Source organism: Canis lupus, chromosome 1, assembly GCF_003254725.2.
Source record: "Canis lupus dingo isolate Sandy chromosome 1, ASM325472v2, whole genome shotgun sequence".
Classification (NCBI taxonomy): Eukaryota; Metazoa; Chordata; class Mammalia; order Carnivora; family Canidae; genus Canis; species Canis lupus.
In genome coordinates this window covers 44571850-44592036 of record NC_064243.1, presented here as the reverse complement: position 1 = coordinate 44592036, position 20187 = coordinate 44571850, and the positions used below count along the sequence as shown (strand labels likewise).

Here is a 20187-nt window from a genome sequence, read left to right as displayed (position 1 = left end):
GTTATTCCAAAGCTTACTATAGCACCAATTGCTTCAATAAATTAAAAAGTAGCCAAGTCAACTACATCTCTCCACTTGTTTAAGAGGATTCTAATAATCTCAGAATGTGGACAGTCTAATAACTAAATATCCAAATTCGGAATTACAAGGAGTAAAGGGTAACATAAAATCATAATTAAGATAATCTTGTCTCATTAAGACCAAAGGGTAACATTATCGACTTAAAAAAATAAAAATAAAAATAAAAGCAGCATACCTTGTCATCCCCAGGGCAACGATATAAATTCTGGAAAGTGCTAATGATGTTATTACTAAATCTGGGTGCAAACACATCCTTTTCTTGACCAAACTGATGTCGAGATTGTCGTACAATGGAGTCAATAACATAAAGTCCAGGTACCTTGTATTCTGGTTTACACTAACAGAAAAAGGAATAGGAAGGGAAGGAAAGAAAAGGTCAATTTCATTATAAATCCTATACAAATACAAAAACAATGCTTATGTAGACATAATGAATATTCAGACATTGACTATTCTACATAGTCTGTCTCTGGAATGGCATTTTAATCTACTTTGGCTACTCCATTCACCCAGTTCAACTGCCAGTCACCTAAGTTCCAAAACAGTATTGCATTACTGGCTTGAATGACAAAAACCAAAAGGATAAATAAGCTACTGTTATAACAAAAAAAAGTTTAATGATTTTGAAAAGCCACATGGAAGGAAGTAGCAAATTCAGGAACGAGCTCTAGAAAAAGCATTACCAACATGCATTAGACTTCATCTGAAATTCATAACAAAAGTGTTTCTGTACTAATGAAGGAACACTGTAACATTGTAAATCCACCACGCCCAAAGTATCAAAGTTTTCTCAAATACCACACCTATAAGAAAGGTAAGACATTACTATTCCAGGAGTCTGTCCTATGGAAACATTTTTTACCTACTTCACTGACAATGTTTCTCAGCCTTCTCATCCACCACCCAAATTGAGGGCTATATGGGCTATATGTCTACTTTCTTGCCACTAGCTTTTCTAGCCTATCTGGTTAGGTGAGCACGATGAAGAATCCTTTTAATATCAAGGTTACTGTTCCTGCTTTGTCACCATATACAGAAGCATAAGAAAACCTGCTTCCCAAGCTTATGTTAATTCACATGGAATTAGGGCTACAAAAAGCAGATTTAATTTTTGGGTATAATTAGGTAAATATCTCACCCAAGGTAATTTCCTGGAAATCACATATGGCACTAAAGCACAATTATATTTTTGAAAAATCCTTGGAAACCCCAGTACCAGTGAGAAAAGGATCCTTAATCCAACCCTAACATACACATACATGTTTCTAATGGCATTCTCAGCAGAGACAATGAGTGATTTCATTATGCAAAAAGTTAAGATAATGCTTCAACTATGATGCTTCATCTGTTCCTTCAAATACTTTTTAAGAACCTTATCCTTAGAGTCATATTTAGTTAAGAAAATGAAGAGACCTTTAGCATCAATTCACAAGTGTTTACTGCAACATTCTGTTAAGGACTTGAAATATTTCATAGGAGGGCAATGATGTTGGTATTTGGATACTGAAGTTTTAAGTTTAGCCTACTTAAAGGTTAAAAATATCTGCTCTGTTGAAAATTATGGTTTTTGAAAGCCTGAAATACTTTCCCTCCTGTTGCCAAAACATCTCACATACTCATCCTTCAGTTCTTATATCTGCCCAAGGCTATATCCCTTTGACTACCATACATCCAAAGAAATACCAACCTAGCTGAGCAAATAATGTATCTCAATAAAGAAAACTTAAAATTTAATGAAAAGCAGGACACACATTTTGCTAAAATGTATCTATTCCCTAATGCCACATAGAGAAGTGATGAATAATTATTTATTAACCGGATTCATTGACATCTTATTTTCGCTAGAGACAAAATAATCTCACATACCTTATTTCATATAAATGATTATCATGAGAGTAAGATTCAATAGAATTTATAAGTTGCTTTTAAGAGCTTTAGAAATTAATACTGAGGGGTGCCTGGATGGCACAGTCATTAAGTGTCTCTTGATTTCAGCTCAGATTGTGATCTCTGGGTCCTGACATCAAACCCTGAGTTGGGCTCTGCACCCAGTGAGGATTCTGCTTGAGAGTCTCTCTTTCCTTCCCTCTGTGCCTCCTCCCACTCATGCTCCTCCTTTCTCTCTCTAATAAATAAATCTTTTAAAAAAATTAATACTGAATCTAAGTAATGACTGTACTAAATCTTTTAAAAAATACATCTTTTTGATGACTTATAACAAAAACTCAGATTACAAAGTCACAACACAGAAGAATAGTGAGTGCACTATCCTGACCTGGGGTAAGGACAATACCCAATTCCAGCCTATCATAGCCATCCTGTCCTGACTTAATAAGGATTAAGAAAAACTGAGAAGCATGTGTTAAGTCCATGGTCCAGAAGTAACAGGCTCTATTTAAGAAAACAACAACAAAAAAAACCCTACAAACTAACATCACACTTACTGACAAACTGAAAAGTTTTCCCAATAAGACCAAGTATGGATGACACAAGGAATGGATGCCCCCTCTCACCACTGCTTTTCAGCATCATCCTACAAGTTCTAATTAATGCAACAAGACAAGAAAAGGAAATAAAAGGGATACAGACTGGGAAGGAAGGTTCAACAAGAACTAAAGATATATGATACTCTTCAATAAGCCTATAAGATCTTCACTGCTAACTCTGAACCAATCTATATGTTATCTAAGGAAATACTATTTAACTATAGAACTTAAATTACAGATACAATAGTAGCAAGAATAAGTGGTTATTTTCTTTTAGATGGCAAACACATTACTTTTGTGTCATTTTTGAGACTTCTGATAATTCAAGTTTTCCCAAAAGTGTGGAATCTCAGAAATTTCACAATAGCAATTTGATTTCCATGACACCGAAGCTGGAAGGAATAACAGGGATCACTAATTCCTTTCCTCTTTACACTTAGAGGGCTGCAGTCACCCAAGCAAAGAAGCAAGAGATGGACAAGGGTTTTGTTCTTCATGGACATAAAGTATCACTGCAAAACTATAGAAGGGAGATGATAAGAAGAAAGAAAAGTATTATCCAAGTTCCTGATGAAACAAATCTAAACAAATCCAAGTTTAATATACATCTTAGTAAAATATTTCAGATTAACCTAGATGTGATATACTGAATCTGAGGAAAAGTGGTAATAGTTTATAACTAATAATTATCTAAAATTTTTTGGTTTGATAAAAGGACATTTTGCTCTTTGACTACAGAAATTCATTCAATTTGATGAGTTCTTAAGAATCTAAAAAACATTCTGACAAACAAGATTTAATGCTGATTAGAATTTAATCCCTTAGGTAAAGGTGATATAAGGATGTATCTTTTAAAAATAACCTGTAAGACTCATTAGATGTATTTAAGTTTAACAATACTAAGTGTGGGTAAAGATGGGAGCAACACAAACTCACACAATGAATGAGAGTGGGAGTATGAATTGCAACCATTGTGAATTTAATTAATTTGGTATTATCTAGCCAAGTTGGAGAAATGCATAACCCAACAATTCCACTTCACAGAAATACAGGAAAAGTAAAGACAAGTTAATATGTGGTGTTCTGGAGCTGGAAAACACCCAAAATTACAAGTCAACATCATTAAATAATACTTCACATTTTTCTTAGATCTCTCATTTGACCATATATAATGTGCATGACAAATGGACTTTTTCGTAAATTTGTTAAAACAGTATTTCCTACTATAAACAACACTCCAATTCAATGGTTTTATAAATTAGGCTCCACAGCAGAAACCAAGCATCTAGGCAAGGGCGGCAATGGCTATGGCACAGAAAACAAAACAGGTGGAGTGGGCTTCTGGTTCCCTACTATGACTACTACTGCAACATTTTTACTTATGTTTTATCTGTCTCCTCTCTGCCCCATTTTAAGTTCCAATAAGAACAGGAAAGAGGTATTAAGAAGTTATATTAATCTGGAACCTTATCAAAACTAAAAAAAAAAAAAAACTTTGTTCTACAAAAGACCTTGGACCTTGTGTTAAGAGAATCAAAAAACAAGCTACCAACTAAGAAAAAAATATTTACAAACCATATAACTGATAAAGGACTTACATCTAGAATTTTATTCAGAACTCTGAACACCTGACAGTAGAAAACCATGCAATTAGAAAATGGGTGAAAACATGAAGAGATATTTCACAGAAAATGCCAAATAAGCCTGTGAAAATCAACATCAGCCATTAGGTGAATGCAAATTAAACCACAATGAGATACTGCTATACATCTATCAGAATGGCTAAAACCAAAAATAGTGGTAAACCAAATGATGGCAAGAATGTGGAAATTGGATTAGTTATACATTGTTGATGGGAATGTAAAATGGCACAGCCATTCTAGAAAACAGTGGCAGTTTCTTATAAAACAAAACACGCACTAACTTTCCTAGAGAAATGAAAACTTTAATTCACACAAAAATCCACAAATGTTCTAGCAGCTTTATTAACAGCTCCCCCAAAATGGAAAGGATTCAGATGACTTTCAGTGGGTGAATGGTTAGATAAACTGTGGTATATCCATACTATGGAATGTTACTCAAAATTGAAGAAGCTATTAGACACATGCACAATTTAGATGGATCTAAATAAAATTATACTGAGCAAAACAAGCCAATTTCAAAAAGCTACATGTACATAATACTCTTGAAATGACAAAATTACAGATAGAGAACACATTAATGCCCCTCAGGAGGAGTTAGGGGCGAGAGTTAGAGTGGTGGGAGGAGGAGAGTAAAGTCTGGCTCTATAAAAAGGAAAAGGAACACGATGGATCCTTGGGGTGATGGAATTACTTTGGATCTTCAGTGGTGGTTTTATGAACCAATACATGTGACTAAATTGCACAGAACTAAATATACGCATACACAAATGAGTGCATGTAAAACTGGTAAAATCTGAGTAAGCTTGGTGGACTATATGAATATCCTGGTTGTAATATTTATGTTATCAAAACATTACTATTGGGGGAAACTGGGTGAAAAATATGTGGGATCTCTCTTTAATCTATTACAAGTATCACTATAATCTATTATTGATTTAATGATGCACGAATATACAATTATCACAAAATAGTTTAAAATTGTACACACACAACTCAATTTACCATTACACTAACCCACTGCCAAATTTCTCCTTTAAGTAGGGGCAGGGGTAAATCATATACATTTCTGCCCAGACATTGACTGGCAATATCATTCTTCTTTGGTGTTCTAAGTCTCATACTCTCTGAGCCAGCCAGTAATCCCTCTAAGGCAGATTTCAAGATACAGAAGTAAGCTGTATGGGCTGTGATGGAAGAGTCAAAGAGACTGTATACCTCACTATGACATAACAGAATGGCTGATGAACCAACCTCTTAACTATGAAAGATAGCAAAATTATTCTGGATGCCATTTCAAATATCTTTCAGGCTGCTTGAAAACTAGGCAAAACTCAGAAACTCAGTATAATGACTGAAGAATGTGGAGAGCAAAACTGAAGCTCTTTAAAAATGAGTCTGCATACAAAACTTCACTAAACTACTGAGAAGCATTTCTCGTAAGAGGAAGATCAAATATTGTGCCAGAATTTCCTCTGAAGGTTATACATTCTAAATGGAAGATAGCACCCCTGGGACTTTTAACCCTTAGACTGCACAGCTGGGGCATGAAGTTGTTTGTACTATGTTTGGTCTAAGTTTGTCATACTGTTTCTCTACTAAGAATTCTTTTGTGGCTACTGGAGCACTTTTTACAACGGCATTATACTTGAACAGCTCCAAACCATATATACTATATGAAGCTTTTCCTCTCAACAGGTTTCTTATTGCTATGTGGAATTTTATACCTTGCAATGTCCTACAATAAAGACATTCTACCCTTTTCTTTACTTCAGCTCCTCCAATACTGACTCGCTTTTCCAGACTGATTCTACAGTTATTTCACAATAGAGATCATTTTTTTGAGATAATTTCTATTTTATACTGTGATTACCTAAAACACACAGCATACTGAATTTTACTTTGTGTCTCAGCCTCAATTCATCTCAAAATATGCTTTACTAGTACTGAGAAAGCAAGACTTTAGAAAAAAAATTGAGGGATTCCTGGATGGCTCAGCGGTTTAGCGCCACCTTCGGCCCAGGGCGCGATCCTGCAGTCCATGGATCAAGTCCCACATCGGGCTCCCTGCGTGGAGCCTGCTTCTCCCTCTGCCTGTGTTGTGTCTCTGCCTGTGTCTCTGCCTCTCTCTCTGTCTCTCATGAATGAATAAATAAAATCTTTAAAAAAAAAAAAAAAAAGTTGAATCATATAAAGGTTAAATGATTTACTCAAGGTTACCTACATGACATAGTCACCTCACTTTGATTTATATACCCTTCTCCTAGGCAACTATTTTTAAGAAACACTGCAACCTTGCTGCATCCTTAATGCCATATACCACTTATTCTCAAACTTACTTGTTCTGGTTACGTCTAGGCACATGAACATGGGCAGAATATCAAATCTAAATTCAATTACAGTAAAGTACAAACACAGTATCATTTCATAAGTTTTAAGCCCTATGTACTCCTGTCAAAAACTGCGGAATGAATAGGGCACTGATCACTAAGAGGGCAAAAAACTATAATCTAGTCACCTTGGACTCTGCTTATAAAAAGTATTACTAGGGTAGCCTGGGTGGCTCAGCAGTTTAGCACCGTCTTCAGCCCAGGGTGTGATCCTGGAGACCCAGGATCCAGTTCCACATCGGGCTCCCTGCATGGAGCCTGCTTCTCCCTCTGTCTGTGTCTCTGCCTCTCTCTGTCCCTGTGTCTCTCATGAATAAATAAATAAAATCTTAAAAAAAAAAAAGAGTATTACTAAATGTGTATGAGACAGCTTTTTTCAACTTCATCACCCTTTGCTTACTCTAGAAAATGGAACTTCAGGTCTATAAAATAAGATGTTGAGATGTATAAAATCCTAATGGATGAGACAATATGAATCAGCAGAAGAGAAGTAGCTGGTAGGCAATGTCTTAATCACATCTTATCTAGAGCTGTTCCTAGGTATTCTGCTTGAAATGACAAGCGAGAATTTCTTTAAAGGCTTTAAAAGCAACACATTTATAATTATATTTAAAATCAATCATACATACACCATTTTTTTCACGTGACAGATGCTCACTATGGCAGTACAAGTTAACAAGAACATCTACCTGAATGAGAACTATTATTTTTAGAATTATGGAACTATTGTTTTTAGAATTATCCAAAAAGCACTATCTTTTTATTTATTTATTTTTTTAAGTAGGTTCGACGCTGGTGGAGCGCAATGTTCTGGGCTTAAACTTACAACCCTGAGATCAAGACCTAAGCTGAGATCAAGTCGGACCCTTAACTGACTGAGTGATCCAGGTGCCCATATTTCTTAATCAGAAAAGAAAATAAATGGAATTATTTTTGAACAGTCCATCAAAACAATTTAAACTTTAGTATTTAGAGAACAGAGCACAAGGCATTATTCTATAATTATAGTACATTTAACGTATATTTTGAAAATATTTATATACTTACTTTCTGAATGAATTTCTCAACGCTCTGTACCACATGTTTATAGAACTAAAAGAAAAAACATGATATGGTTTTAAAACCTGTTCAATACAGATTCGAATTTTTCTGTTAAACATAGGTATAACACTGTTTCAAAGGTCTATCAAAACAATGAATTTGAATCATGAATTTTGAGAAACATGTCACTCACCTTTATAAGCAATTAAACTATATTTAACTAGTAAAGGATTCTTGAAGTACATACATGGTCAGTACAACTGACCCTCGAACACAGGTTTGAACTGCATGGGTCCACTTACACATTCTTTTTTTTTTTTTCAATAAACAGTACAGTGCTATAAATATATTTTCTCTTATGATGTTTCTTAACATTTGACTTAACTGTAAGAATACAGTATATAATACATACAACATACAAAATAAATGTTAATACAACTATTTATCTTATTAGTAGGGTTTCTGGTCAACAGTAGGCTATCAGTAAGCTTTGGGGAGTCCAAAGTTATACATAGATTCTTAACTGCATGGGGGGATGAGCACTTTAACCCCCAGGGTATTCAAGGGCCAACTGTATATCCAAAGTGTATTATGAGACATAAAAGAATTTGATCATAGTCCTTATAAAACCATACTTTCACAAATTGTTATGTTGACAGCAAAGTGCATGTAATAAGCATAGTGGCAGATGTGTATTATTACTTTCATGGAAGGAAAAGATTTCCTATGGTATTATCAAATTAGAGTAGTACTAGAAATATCAAATAACTAAACAAATAGCATTAATAAATGTATGCAAGGGAGTTTTTCAACTTCATTATCTCCTTCTGCTTCTCCTGGAAAATGGAACAAGTATATATAATAAGATACAGAGATGTATAAAGTTCTCATGGATCAGCCAAAAATCAGCAGAAGTGAACATACAAATTAAAAATGAGTAATGGACTATTATTAATTATAAGAAAATATATGTAAGTTTTAGAAACATTATGGATAAACCTAAAAAGGAATAAATTAGAAATCATAAATTAAAGCAAAAGGTATCTAAAATTTGTGCTTAATAAATTTTAATACCTCAATGGTAACTGCATGATTACCGTATTTGTTTAAAGATGGTAAACAAGGAGAGGAGACACACACAAACATTCCTCTGAACTGCATTTATGAAATTCAAAAGTCAAAATAAAGGAAAATGTCATTACTTACAGTCATCAAATCCAAATGTACAAGTTAAAGCTTAGCTAAAATTTTCATACTATAAAGGAACAGTTTACTCAACAGTGTAGGTCACTTTAACAAAAAATTCAAAACTACTTAAAAGTACTAAAACACTTCAGCATACAAAATATTAATTACACTAAGTTATTTTTATTAAATAATAATTCTCCTAGAAAACATCTTGACAGTCCTTTTGCTTCTAGCTACTTTACATGTAATTCTGAGTAAAACTGCTACTAAACTTTAATTCAAAGTTCATCAATTCACATGGGCCTTCTTCCCCAACAGATTATCTGTGAAATTTTGCTGACAGTGTACAATGCCAACAAGCACCCATTAAAATAACCATGTCTCTAAACACTGATTAAAAAAAAAAAAAAACACAATGACTTACCTCAATATAAAACACAGTATCATTTAAATCTGATTTTAAAAGGCAGCTCAAATCTCAATTTACATATGTACTACATGGAGTTTAAAAAATACAGTACTGGCAAAGCAATTGGTCTGAGGTCTTCAAAAATATCAATGACATGAAAAACAAAACAAAAAGGCTGGGTAAGGCTGAGTGACAGGACAAAAAAATGAATATATGGTCTTACTATATTTTGTAATTTCTTACATGTGATCAGTGTACAATACTTTCCTAAGTAACTAACTTAGGAAATGTCTATTCTTTGAAAGAAGATTCAAATTCAAGTATTTAGGGATTAAGTGCTATTATGAATGAAATCTGAAACTAACTCTCAAATGATTCAGCCAATAAATGTGTGTGTGTAGAAATAGACCAAATGTAGCAAAATGTTTACTGGCAAATAAATCTAAGGGAAGACTATGCGTTGCTCATTATAATATTTTGGAACATGTTTGAATTTTCAAGATTAAAAAATTTAAAGCAGGAACAATAAATCAAAATAGTACAGTATATAATGTTTAGATGGACTGAAACTTGGGTTCAAATCTAGCTGTATTTATTCTGACTACTGCAGATTACTTAATTTTTCTTAGACCCTTCCTGCATCTGAAAAGTGGGAATAATGTTGATGCCAATACCTTACAGACTATTTTAATAAAAAAATATTCTGCTCAGAGAGAAGGGGGACAGAAAGAGGGGCAAAATAGATGAAGGGGGGTAGACACAGGCTTCCAATTATGAAATGAATATAGATCATGGGGACAAAAGGTGGCATAGGGAATATAATCAATGATATTCTAATAGCAATGTATGGTGACAGAGAATAGCTACCCTTGTGGTGAGCACAACACATATGAAAAGATGTTGAATCACTATGCTGTATACCTAAAAGTAGAACATAGTGTTATCAACTATACTTTAATGAAAAAAACTTTTTTATTCTGCTCAAATTATATAAAAGGCATCAATTATTTCCAGACTAAAAATTGTAATACACATATTTGCATACTCAGAATCATAATCATAAAAATCAGATCAGAATGTAAAACAGGACAAAGAAAGCACAAGAGAGTGAGCATTCTATATACAAAGTCTATCAGACACCCTGAAAAATCACTCTTTTTTGAAGATCTCTTGCTTAAATGCTTCCTGGTCACTGTCCTTATCACTTTATCACCTCTTTGATACTATGCATATAAATACAGGGATTTTAATTATAATGTAAAAAATTAACTGCAAGTGTGAAAATTAAGCTTTGACCATCAGAACACTGAAAAAATGAACTATCTGAATTTTCTCCTAATGGTGATTCTCTCTGTAAATAAAAATTTGTTAAATCTAAGAGATAATGCTGTCATTCAAAGACAATTTATTTAAATAATTGGTGCCTCTGGCTATTTACAGTAGGGAAACATATCACCAAACACCCACAAGTTAAAGCCTACTTAATTAAATATAAGCACTCATTCATTGTCTATTTTGACAGCCCTACTACAGCAAGGAGTCTTGGCTTTGTGGACAAGTGCCTCTTAGAAAGAGGTATTTATGGCTGAACTTAAAGGTCCTTAAAGTCCAACATTTTATGCAAAAGTTTGTACATGTGTATATCTCTCTACAGAAAAGTACAAACTTTCTCTGAAATTTTCTGAAGTATCAATGAGTCAACATAGATTGGTTCAAAACCTCTATATAAGAGCAATGGCTAAAGGCCTGTGGCTTCTTCTCACGGAGTTCAAATGTCCTATATATAATAAGGTTTAATTATTTCTCAAATTGGTTCATTTTCTATAATATAATCTATAATAGAATCAATAAGAAAAAAAACACATTAATTTTTATTTAGAAACCTTTACCAAAATTCTATAAAGTCAGTGTGACAAATAACGGACACATTCATCTCTAGGTGGAGGAGTTCACGGGTGAGAATAGGATAATAGTTTATCATTTTTGTATTTTTAAGTATATGTATTTACATGTCTTAACCCCATAAAGAGGAAGAAAATACAGCTGACCCTTAAACAACCAATCCCCTGCAGAGTCAAAAATTCACATATAACTTTGGATAACCCCCAAAATTAACTACTGCTAACTGGAAGCCTTACTGATAACAGTTAATTAACACATATTTTCTATGTTACATGTATTATATGCTGTATTCTTATAACAAAGTAAGCTGGAGATAATATGCTACTAAGAAAACCATAAGGAAAACATATTCAGAGTATTGCATTGTACTTATCAAAAAAAGTTCACATGTAAGCCGACCTGTGCAGATCAAGTAAGTGGACCTGTGCAGATCAAATCTGTGATGTTCAATGGTCAACTGTATAATGTAATAATTATCCTCTCTCTAAAATAGTAGTAGGGTGTTTTCTCCTGAAAACACAAGCATAAAATGTATTACTCACCTTAATAGCTTTGATGGCTGCCTTAGTAATTTGGGTCATTTTTGCTTTAGAAATGGGTGGTTTGTAGTCATTCAGGGAATACAACTGATAAAAAGAAGAACAAATTTTAAATACAACAAAACTAATGGTCTCTAAGCAATAACATGAAATCACTAAACATTTCCATTTTTACATTCTCAGTAAAATCAAAGTGTTGCTTTCTTTTAAAAATCAAGTTCAACATCATTAGCCCTTAAGAAAATGCAAATCAAAACCACAATGAGTTACAATGTCACACTTACTTGTTTATAATCAAAAAAACAGATAATAACAAGTGTAAGTAAGGATGTGGAGAAACTAGAACCCTTATGCATAGCTAGTGGGAATGTAAAACGGCGCAGCAGCTTTGGAAAATGGCTTGGCAGTTCCTCAAAAAGTGAAACACAGTAATATGTAATTTGACCCAGCAATTCCACTCCCAGGCATATACCTAAAAGATGTGAAAATATATATTCACATAAAAACCTGTACACAATGGTCAGTGCAACATTATTCATAAAAAAGTCATTTAAAAAGTGGAAACCACCCAAATGTCCATTAACTGAAAAATGGATAAAAAAGTGTTACATCCATTCAAAATATTAGTCATAAAAAAGGAAAAAATACTGATACATGCTACAAAATAGATGATCCTTGAAAACATTATACTCAGTTTAAAAAGTCATATTAAACAGACCAGATATTATAAGATTCCATTTATATAATTATGTTCAGAAAAGGCAAATCTATTTGTGACTGCCTACAATTGGGGGAATTGGGAAGCAATGATGAATAACTACTAATAGGTACAACATTTCTTTTTGGGGGTGACAAAATTTAAAATTGTGGTAACGTTGTACAACCATACTAAATGCCACTGAACTGTACACTTCAAAGTGATTAATTATATGGTGTATGAATTAGATCTCAAAACTTTTTAGAAATCAAGAGATTTAAGGTTTAGCAGTAATCTTCTCCACCAAAAAATAATTTTATTTTGAAATTTCTAATTTAAGCAAAGGATAATAAAACTGCTCAAAGAGATAACAGCTAAAGGGGGGAGAAAGAATCAGGCAATGAACAAATAACTAAGCTTAAATTAAAACTTCCTCTATAACTCAGTGATGATACGATTTTAACTATAATGCTAGAACTTCAAATCTAAAAATTAAGTTTTGGCCATTACAACACTGCAACAGAGCTTTTGCTGTAGCACCCCTTATAACCCATCTATCAATGAATTCTACTGATTTCTACCAAGTTTTCCCCATATTTGTCTCCTCTTCCTCCTCTAACCACCACAACCCAGCTCCATTTTCACCCAGAGAACACCTCTAAATGGATGTGCATGTCTATCTTTTCAAAACCGAATCTGATCAGATCACTAATATTCCCTTAAAAAGGTCAATGATTTCCCATGCTTTGAATAAACACATAGTCGAACTCCTGCCAACCTTTCCAGTCTCATCTCACTCCATGCTCCTTCTTAAGCCCTTTGCTCCTGGCACAATAATCTTTTTTTCAGTTTTCCGCCACAGAGCCTAAATTAAAAATGGGCTCATTCCCTACATTTGGAATATTCTTCACCAGGATCTCCTCACTAGTTAATGTGTACTCATCCATCTTAGTTTTGAGCAACACCTAATGAAGAAAGCCTTCCCTACCTTTCCAGCCAGATCAATAGCTCCTCACTGTATTGTCATTCACCTGAAGCACTCAACATAGTACTTTCATGTTTACTTGTCTGATCATTTAACTACTACCTGATTATTAAAAGGACCAACACAGGGGCACCTGGGCGGCTCAGTTGGTTAAGGGGCTGTCTTTGGCTCAGGTCCTGAGGGATGGAGCTCCACACTGGGCTCCCTGCTCAACAGGGAGTCTGCTTCTCCCTCTGCCCCTCACCAGGCTCGTGCACATGTTCTCTCGCTCTCAAATAAATAAAGTACTGTCACTCTTTGTGACACCCAAGGTCAAAGGATTAAAGTTCCTTTAATACAGTTTAAGTTAATAAGATGTTAATGGTACAAGAGATATTCACGTGAAATCAATTGTGGGAGAAGTACAAATGTCCTTCCCTTTAAGTTCCCACAGAAGCGCCCATCTGTTAATACTGCTAAGCATTAGGGTCAAGATCCCATCAGATCATTTAGGAAGCTATCTTTGCCAAACTCACGGGGAATTTTAATATGTGTGGCTTCAATTCCTACCTGTATGCCAGTCTACTTTCTTTTATACTAGGTACAAAATAAAATCAACACATTCTATAGTGCTTACAAAAAGCTGTATGTATAAAGTAAAGGTCAATTTCTCAGTAAGCCCTGGATGCTGCCCATCTGAGATCCACTCTTGCCCTCTCCTATACGAGAATAAGCTCTAAGAATAGAAACCATGTCTTTTTTTTGTTTAAATTTTTTCCTTTTCTCCAAACTATCTTCAGTGTCTGGGAGAAAATAGATACTTGTTTAGGGACACCTGGGTGGCTCAGCGGTTGAGCATCTCCTTTGGCTCTGGTAGGGGGATCCAGCCCCACATTGGGCTCCCTGTGAGGAGCCTGCTTCTCCCTCTGCCTCTCTCTCTCTGTGCCTCTCATGAATAAATAAATTCTTAAAAATAAAAATAAAGTAAAATCTCATTTCTTCATTAAATCTGATCATCAGAAAATAGTCAGATCATTTTATCTACTTCTCAATGAATGCCTTAACTAAAATTTAATATTAAGTCTTCAACTTACAAAGATTGATGAAAGACTTGCTCTAGAACATTGTTTTACCCATTTGTTAAAGAAACAATTATCTTTAACCAAAAAGAAAAAGAAAAAAAAATCCCTTATGCAAAAAAAAAAAAAAAAAAAAAAAAAAATCCCTTATGCAAGAATTCCCAAAGTATATTCTCCTTGAATGCAAAAACAGGAGAATGATTCAGCTAGTTTCTACATACTTATGTTCTCTATGAAAGAAAAAAAAAAGATGATTTAACATGTTTTTCCCTTCTTGTGCCTTGGCTTTTAAGTAAGCTTGCTCATGTTTATTTTACTTGTCTGAACATAAATCTCAAATGTCTACTAACATCTACTTCTCTGCTATATTGATTAGTTTTACTGTAAATATAAAATATATTTTCACCAGTGCCTAATTTTGATACGCTATTTCAAAGTTCTTTATTAAGTAGGTGAAGTATAAATTTATACATTTAATGAACTAATGTGAACTGAGCACAAGATTACAGAGACAGCTTGTCATCATCCACTTTACCTTTTATTCAAATTCTTTCTTTGTTTTGGGGGGGAGGGCAGAGGGGGAGAGAGAATCCTAAGCATGCCCCACACCCAGTGTGGAGCCCACTTTGGGGCTTGATCTCAAAACCCTGAGATCATGACTTGAGCCAAAATCAAGTCAGACTTTGAACCTAGGTGCCCTTTTTCTTTTTTTCCCTTCTATTCAATTTCTATCTCCAAATTTAAGTGTTCTATACATTCCTGTTGTCATCCTCAACATCAAACTCAGTCCTCCAGGACCTCTCTCAAAGACCATTTGTTGAGAATTGTAGGACCATCACTGTAACATTCAGTATTTTAGAAAAAGAAAAAAGTGCTAAACTGCCAGACCATTCAGAGCTTTTTAAAAACTTCTATAAGTAATACAATGTGTATCAAGAGAGAATAATCTTTATATCTACAGGAGATATCAGAATGCCTGATACACAGTAATAAACCTGTCTTACCCAGCTGACAACTTATTCTGCTGTAATGCTGCCATTAGGAAGTGCCAAGCTTCATTGCAACCCTCATTCTAATCAGATGTATCAACTCCTCACCAAAAACTGGGAATGTAATGCTCCCTATATTCTCAAAGTTTGATCTGGTTTTGCACTGGAAAATGTTAAAGAATGGAAGTTTATTCTGGAACCTTTTTTTTCTATTTGCCTGATGATTCCCATCTCTACGCTTCAGTGAGAAGATTAGGGCTGCATGCACTCTAAGCTTGGGCTTTCTACATACCCAGTTTTTCATGTATAGTTTTGGTGGGTTTTCTTGTTTTTTAAGATTACTTACTTACTTATTTATTTATTTGAGAGAGAGAGAGAGAGAGAGAGAGAGAGAGAGAGAGAGAGAGAGAATGTGCGTGCATGTGGGGAGGGGCAGAGGGAAAAAGAATTCCAGGGAGACTCCCCATTGAGGGTGGAGTTGTGGGAGGTAGGGGGCTTGATCCCATGACCCTAAGATCATGACCTGAGTCAAAATCAAGAGTCAGGTACTTACCCAACTGAGCTACCTAGGCACCCCTCATATATAGGTTTTAATCCCACCCGTCTATTTCTTGGGCCTGGCTCCCTCCTACCTTGTTTTCTAAAGTAGCTGCTGATTCCTGTTAGTTCCATCAAATTATTCCCTCAGTTATGACTATTTTAACTTTTCCAGGTCTACTGATAGTGTTGTGTCTGAACCCTGATCCCAAATTTAAGCTTCTTCCCCTCAAATGCTATGTTCTAATGTATGTAATCTCATATGACAACCCTGTATTTATATAAAGTCTTCATGTCCCTCAGACCTCAGGTATTGAAATGAAGTCCCAGTCTTGACCTGCCCCTTCCTATGGCTACTCAAGACTTACCAATTTAAAACAAAGGCACTAAACAATAGCTTGGACTTCAGTCTAATTAACTCCTTAATGTTTCAACTTCCCTCAGGAACTTGCAGGAACATCAAATATATTCTTTTTAGATCTAAAAACAACCTATCAAATCAGTTTCTAGTAACTTTCACCAAAGTTTGAGGAAATTTTTCCCTGAACTGAGATATCTTAGTTGCTGCCAGCTACTCCAACAAAACAAACTTATTTCAAATAAAAGATTTTTAAAGTTGTCAGTTGTTAACTATTGACTGGGCCGAGGGTCAGTGAGCATGGCAAGTACTTTAAGGCTTTAGAAGCCACATGGTCTCTATCACACTACTTAGCTCTATCCCTGTAGCAAGAAAGCAACCAAGAATCAAGGATCAATTCACACACGAACGGGCAGGGTACGTTCCAAAAGAATTTATTTATAAAAGCAAGCCAACACTGAATTTGGGCAATATTTCTCAGCTCTAGAAAATGTACACTTTTCTCTTTTGGATAAACACTGCAATCTCATGTCTCTGAAAGGTATATTCATGACCTCCCTCATCGGCCCTCTTCCACAGTGACTCATTACTCAAAACTTAACAAAATTTTGTACTCCATGCTGTTATTTTAAGCAAACTCATTTCAAAAATGTTAGTTTTGAGCATAGGTATTACATGAATTCTATGACTACTTTGGAAGAGCCCAATAACTCATTTTCTGACACACCCTAGAGAACAATCAAATTTTACTAATATCTTGCTCATTTACAGGTTAATGTTATGCCTTCAAAAGTTTGTGGTTCTATAATAAACGGAATTAACCCACCATGTGCACCTAAAATAATTAAAATAATCATCAACCCAATCCATCTATCCCAACAATGGTCCTCTACTGCCTCGAAAGTACTGGTCAGGATCCCTGAAATCTCCAAAATCAGAAAATCAGAAATCACAAAAGACACTGGAACAAGCACAATCTTGGTACTTTCAATTCAAGTATCTGACTGACAAACATTTTTCTTCTCTTTCTCCTATTGGAAGTAAACAAAGGAATAAAAATTTTAAAAGGTAAAAAACAAACTCATGATGAAAGCAGAATAGGGAGGGGAGTAAATCAGCACAACAAAATGTCACCAATTTCCAAAAAACAGAATATGATTTAAGAGGATTAGTAACTTATGGCACAAAGAGAAAACCACAAGCCACAGTAAACACAGAGGATACAGCCAGAGGAAAATAATTTGTCCTACCGAATTCGAGTCCCACCACTCAAAATTAAGGTATTAGAGAGCAAAGGCAACACAACTGCAATAATACCACCTCATCAATTCTTGCAAAAAAGTCAATTAAGTATCTCAAAATGACCATTCAAGAAAGAGTGTTACAAAAATACTGCTTACATATACGAAATTAACCATCAGAAAAACTAATGTGTTAAGAACTAAAACATTTTTCTCCTTGGGGGAATCCAGCATGGTGTGAGAAGGAAGTGCTTCCAATAAAATCTCTTTGGTACTTAAAAAAAAAAAAAATTACATGCATAGGTTATTTTGAAAAATATAATAATTATAATTTAATACAATCTTGTTCTACAACTCTACTTGCCACAATGGCCCTCCACAGTATCTCTCCCTCCAAAATCCATATATGGAATTCCCAATACCTAATGTGACTATATTTGAAAATAGAGACTTCATGGAGGTATTTAAAGTTAAATGAGGTTGTAAAAATGCAGTAATGATTTAACAGGATTAGTGTCCTTAGTAGAAGAGACACCAAAGAGCTAGAGCTCTCTCACTGCCATATTAGGGGGCCACATGCTCCTAGGACTTAAGGTGGTTGGTAGAAACTGAGAGCAACCCCCAGTCCATATCCAGCAAACTAAACAGGTACCTGAGCCTTCTAACAGCAATAACTATATTCAGTCAACAACCTAAATGAGCTTGGAAGAGAAATCCATGTCTCAAATGAAAGCACACAGCCTGGCTGACATCTTGATTTCAGCCTGGTGAACCCCATCGACAAAGGCAGCCAACTAGTGATTGGGTCATGACCCATGGAATTTATAAAATAAATCTGTGGTGCTTTAAGCCATAAGTTAAGCCTGTGGTACTGTATTACAAAGCAACAGAAAGTTACTAACACAGTAGAAAAACTTGTAAATGACTTTTCTTCATTTTACCTTGACTATATAAATTTTTTAATTCTTGCAAATATTTTTGCGAAAATTATCTTTATAATTCAAAGTTGAAATTTAAATTCTTAAAAATTTCCATTTTCCTAAATAACTTAAAAAAACAGAAATTCAGTATTTTGCATAAAGGAATAAAAAGTAAGACATTTGTTTCACCGGTAAAGTAATTTTTAAAAGATCATTTTCAACTGTAATGCCTGAAAATGTATTTTATTACAAATTTAACTTCAACAAGTCAAAAACTAAGTACTCTCTATATCTAAAATTTGTCACTCCCTAATATACAAGTTCTCCCTTCCTATAAATATATAGCAGGATCTTTCATATTACTTTTTGGCTTGGGATACAATATAAAATATTAGATACCATAAGCATGTATCAAAGTAACATATAATCAGATGCACTTGAAGTAGCAAAATATGACTAGAGAACAATAATAGAATTAACGGTAGAAGATTCAACACTAAGAAAAAGCAATATTAAGAAAAAACACTCAGGGATGCCTGGGCGGCTCAGCAGCTGAGCATCTGCCTTCGGCCCAGGGCATGATCCTGGAGTCCCAGGATCCAGGCCCATATCAGGCTCCCTGCATGTAGCCTGCTTCTCCCTCTGCCTGTGTCTCTGCCTCTCTCTCCCTATGTGTCCTCGTGAATAAATAAATAAAATCTTTAAAAAATTTTTTATTTTTTATTTTTTTAAAATATTTTGTTTATTTACTCATGAGATACAGAGAGAGACAGGCAGAGGGTGAAGCAGGCTCCATGCAGGGAGCCCGACATGGGACTCGATCCCCAGTCTCCAGGATCACGCCCTGGGCTGAAGGCGGCGCTAAACCTCTCAGCCACCCGGGCTGCCCTAAAAAAATTTTTAAAAAGAAAAAGCATGTTCTAAAAGAATAATGTGACCAATAGTGACTTTATACTGAAGTAAATTTCTTTGTTAAAAAAAAAGTTTGAATTAAAACTCTAAATATATAAGCTTGGATTACTTCTACTGAAGTAGCAATATTCTTGATCACCCAGAATTTTTTGAAGAGCAAAAGCCAAAAAGATATGTTGCAGATATTCTGCCAGAATTCCCAGATCACACTTTTTTTAACAGATTTTTTTTATTTATGAGAGACCAGAGAGAGAGAGGCACAGAGGGAGAACCAGTCTCCATGCAGGAAGCCCCATGTGGGACTGGATCCCAGGAACCCGGGATGAGCCGATGGCAGATGCTCAACCAATGAGCCACCCAGGCGTCCCCCAGATCACACTTTTAACAAAGGCACAGCTCCTGATTTTACACTAAATGTGAGTATAAAAACTTCAAAACAAAGTTCCAAATGCATTTTTGAAATAAATCATATGTAATAGCAAACACTAAAGCACATAAAATCTGAAATGTTACATAAAAATCAGCAAAGAAAATTAATAATTGTTTTCCCTTTAAAAAAAAAATCCTGAAAACCTTTTTCTGTGGCTATAAAATACTTTAGTACAGAAAACTGGAAAATATTTAAAAAGCACAAAGATGACAGAAAATGCAAATTATCTAGTCTAACAATTCATCACTCATTCCAAATATACTCATTAGTACCAGGCACTATGGATCCAATAGAAGAGGCAGACAATCTCTCTGTCCTCATGGAACTGAATATGCTTTTGGAGACAGGCAATATTCTAATAAGCAGTTTGCAGAGTATAGTTAA

The 20187-nt window shown here is 34.7% G+C and overlaps 1 protein-coding gene across 30 annotated transcripts in view; it reads right to left on the bottom strand.

The window, feature by feature from the left end:
- Window positions 1-20187, bottom strand: part of SCAF8 (SR-related CTD associated factor 8) — a 221466-nt gene that overhangs the window by 176689 nt on the left and 24590 nt on the right. For all 30 annotated transcript variants that reach the window (XR_007412756.1, XR_007412760.1, XR_007412763.1 and 27 more), the window contains 3 exons: window positions 11680-11763; window positions 7645-7689; window positions 257-418 (listed from right to left, as the gene is read on the bottom strand). Coding sequence is in view for 7 of the 30 variants with exons in the window: in XM_025422600.3 (XP_025278385.1) it covers window positions 257-418; window positions 7645-7689; window positions 11680-11763 (291 nt within the window). In the remaining 23 variants the exon portion in view is untranslated. The remainder of the gene's footprint in view (window positions 1-256; window positions 419-7644; window positions 7690-11679; window positions 11764-20187) is intronic.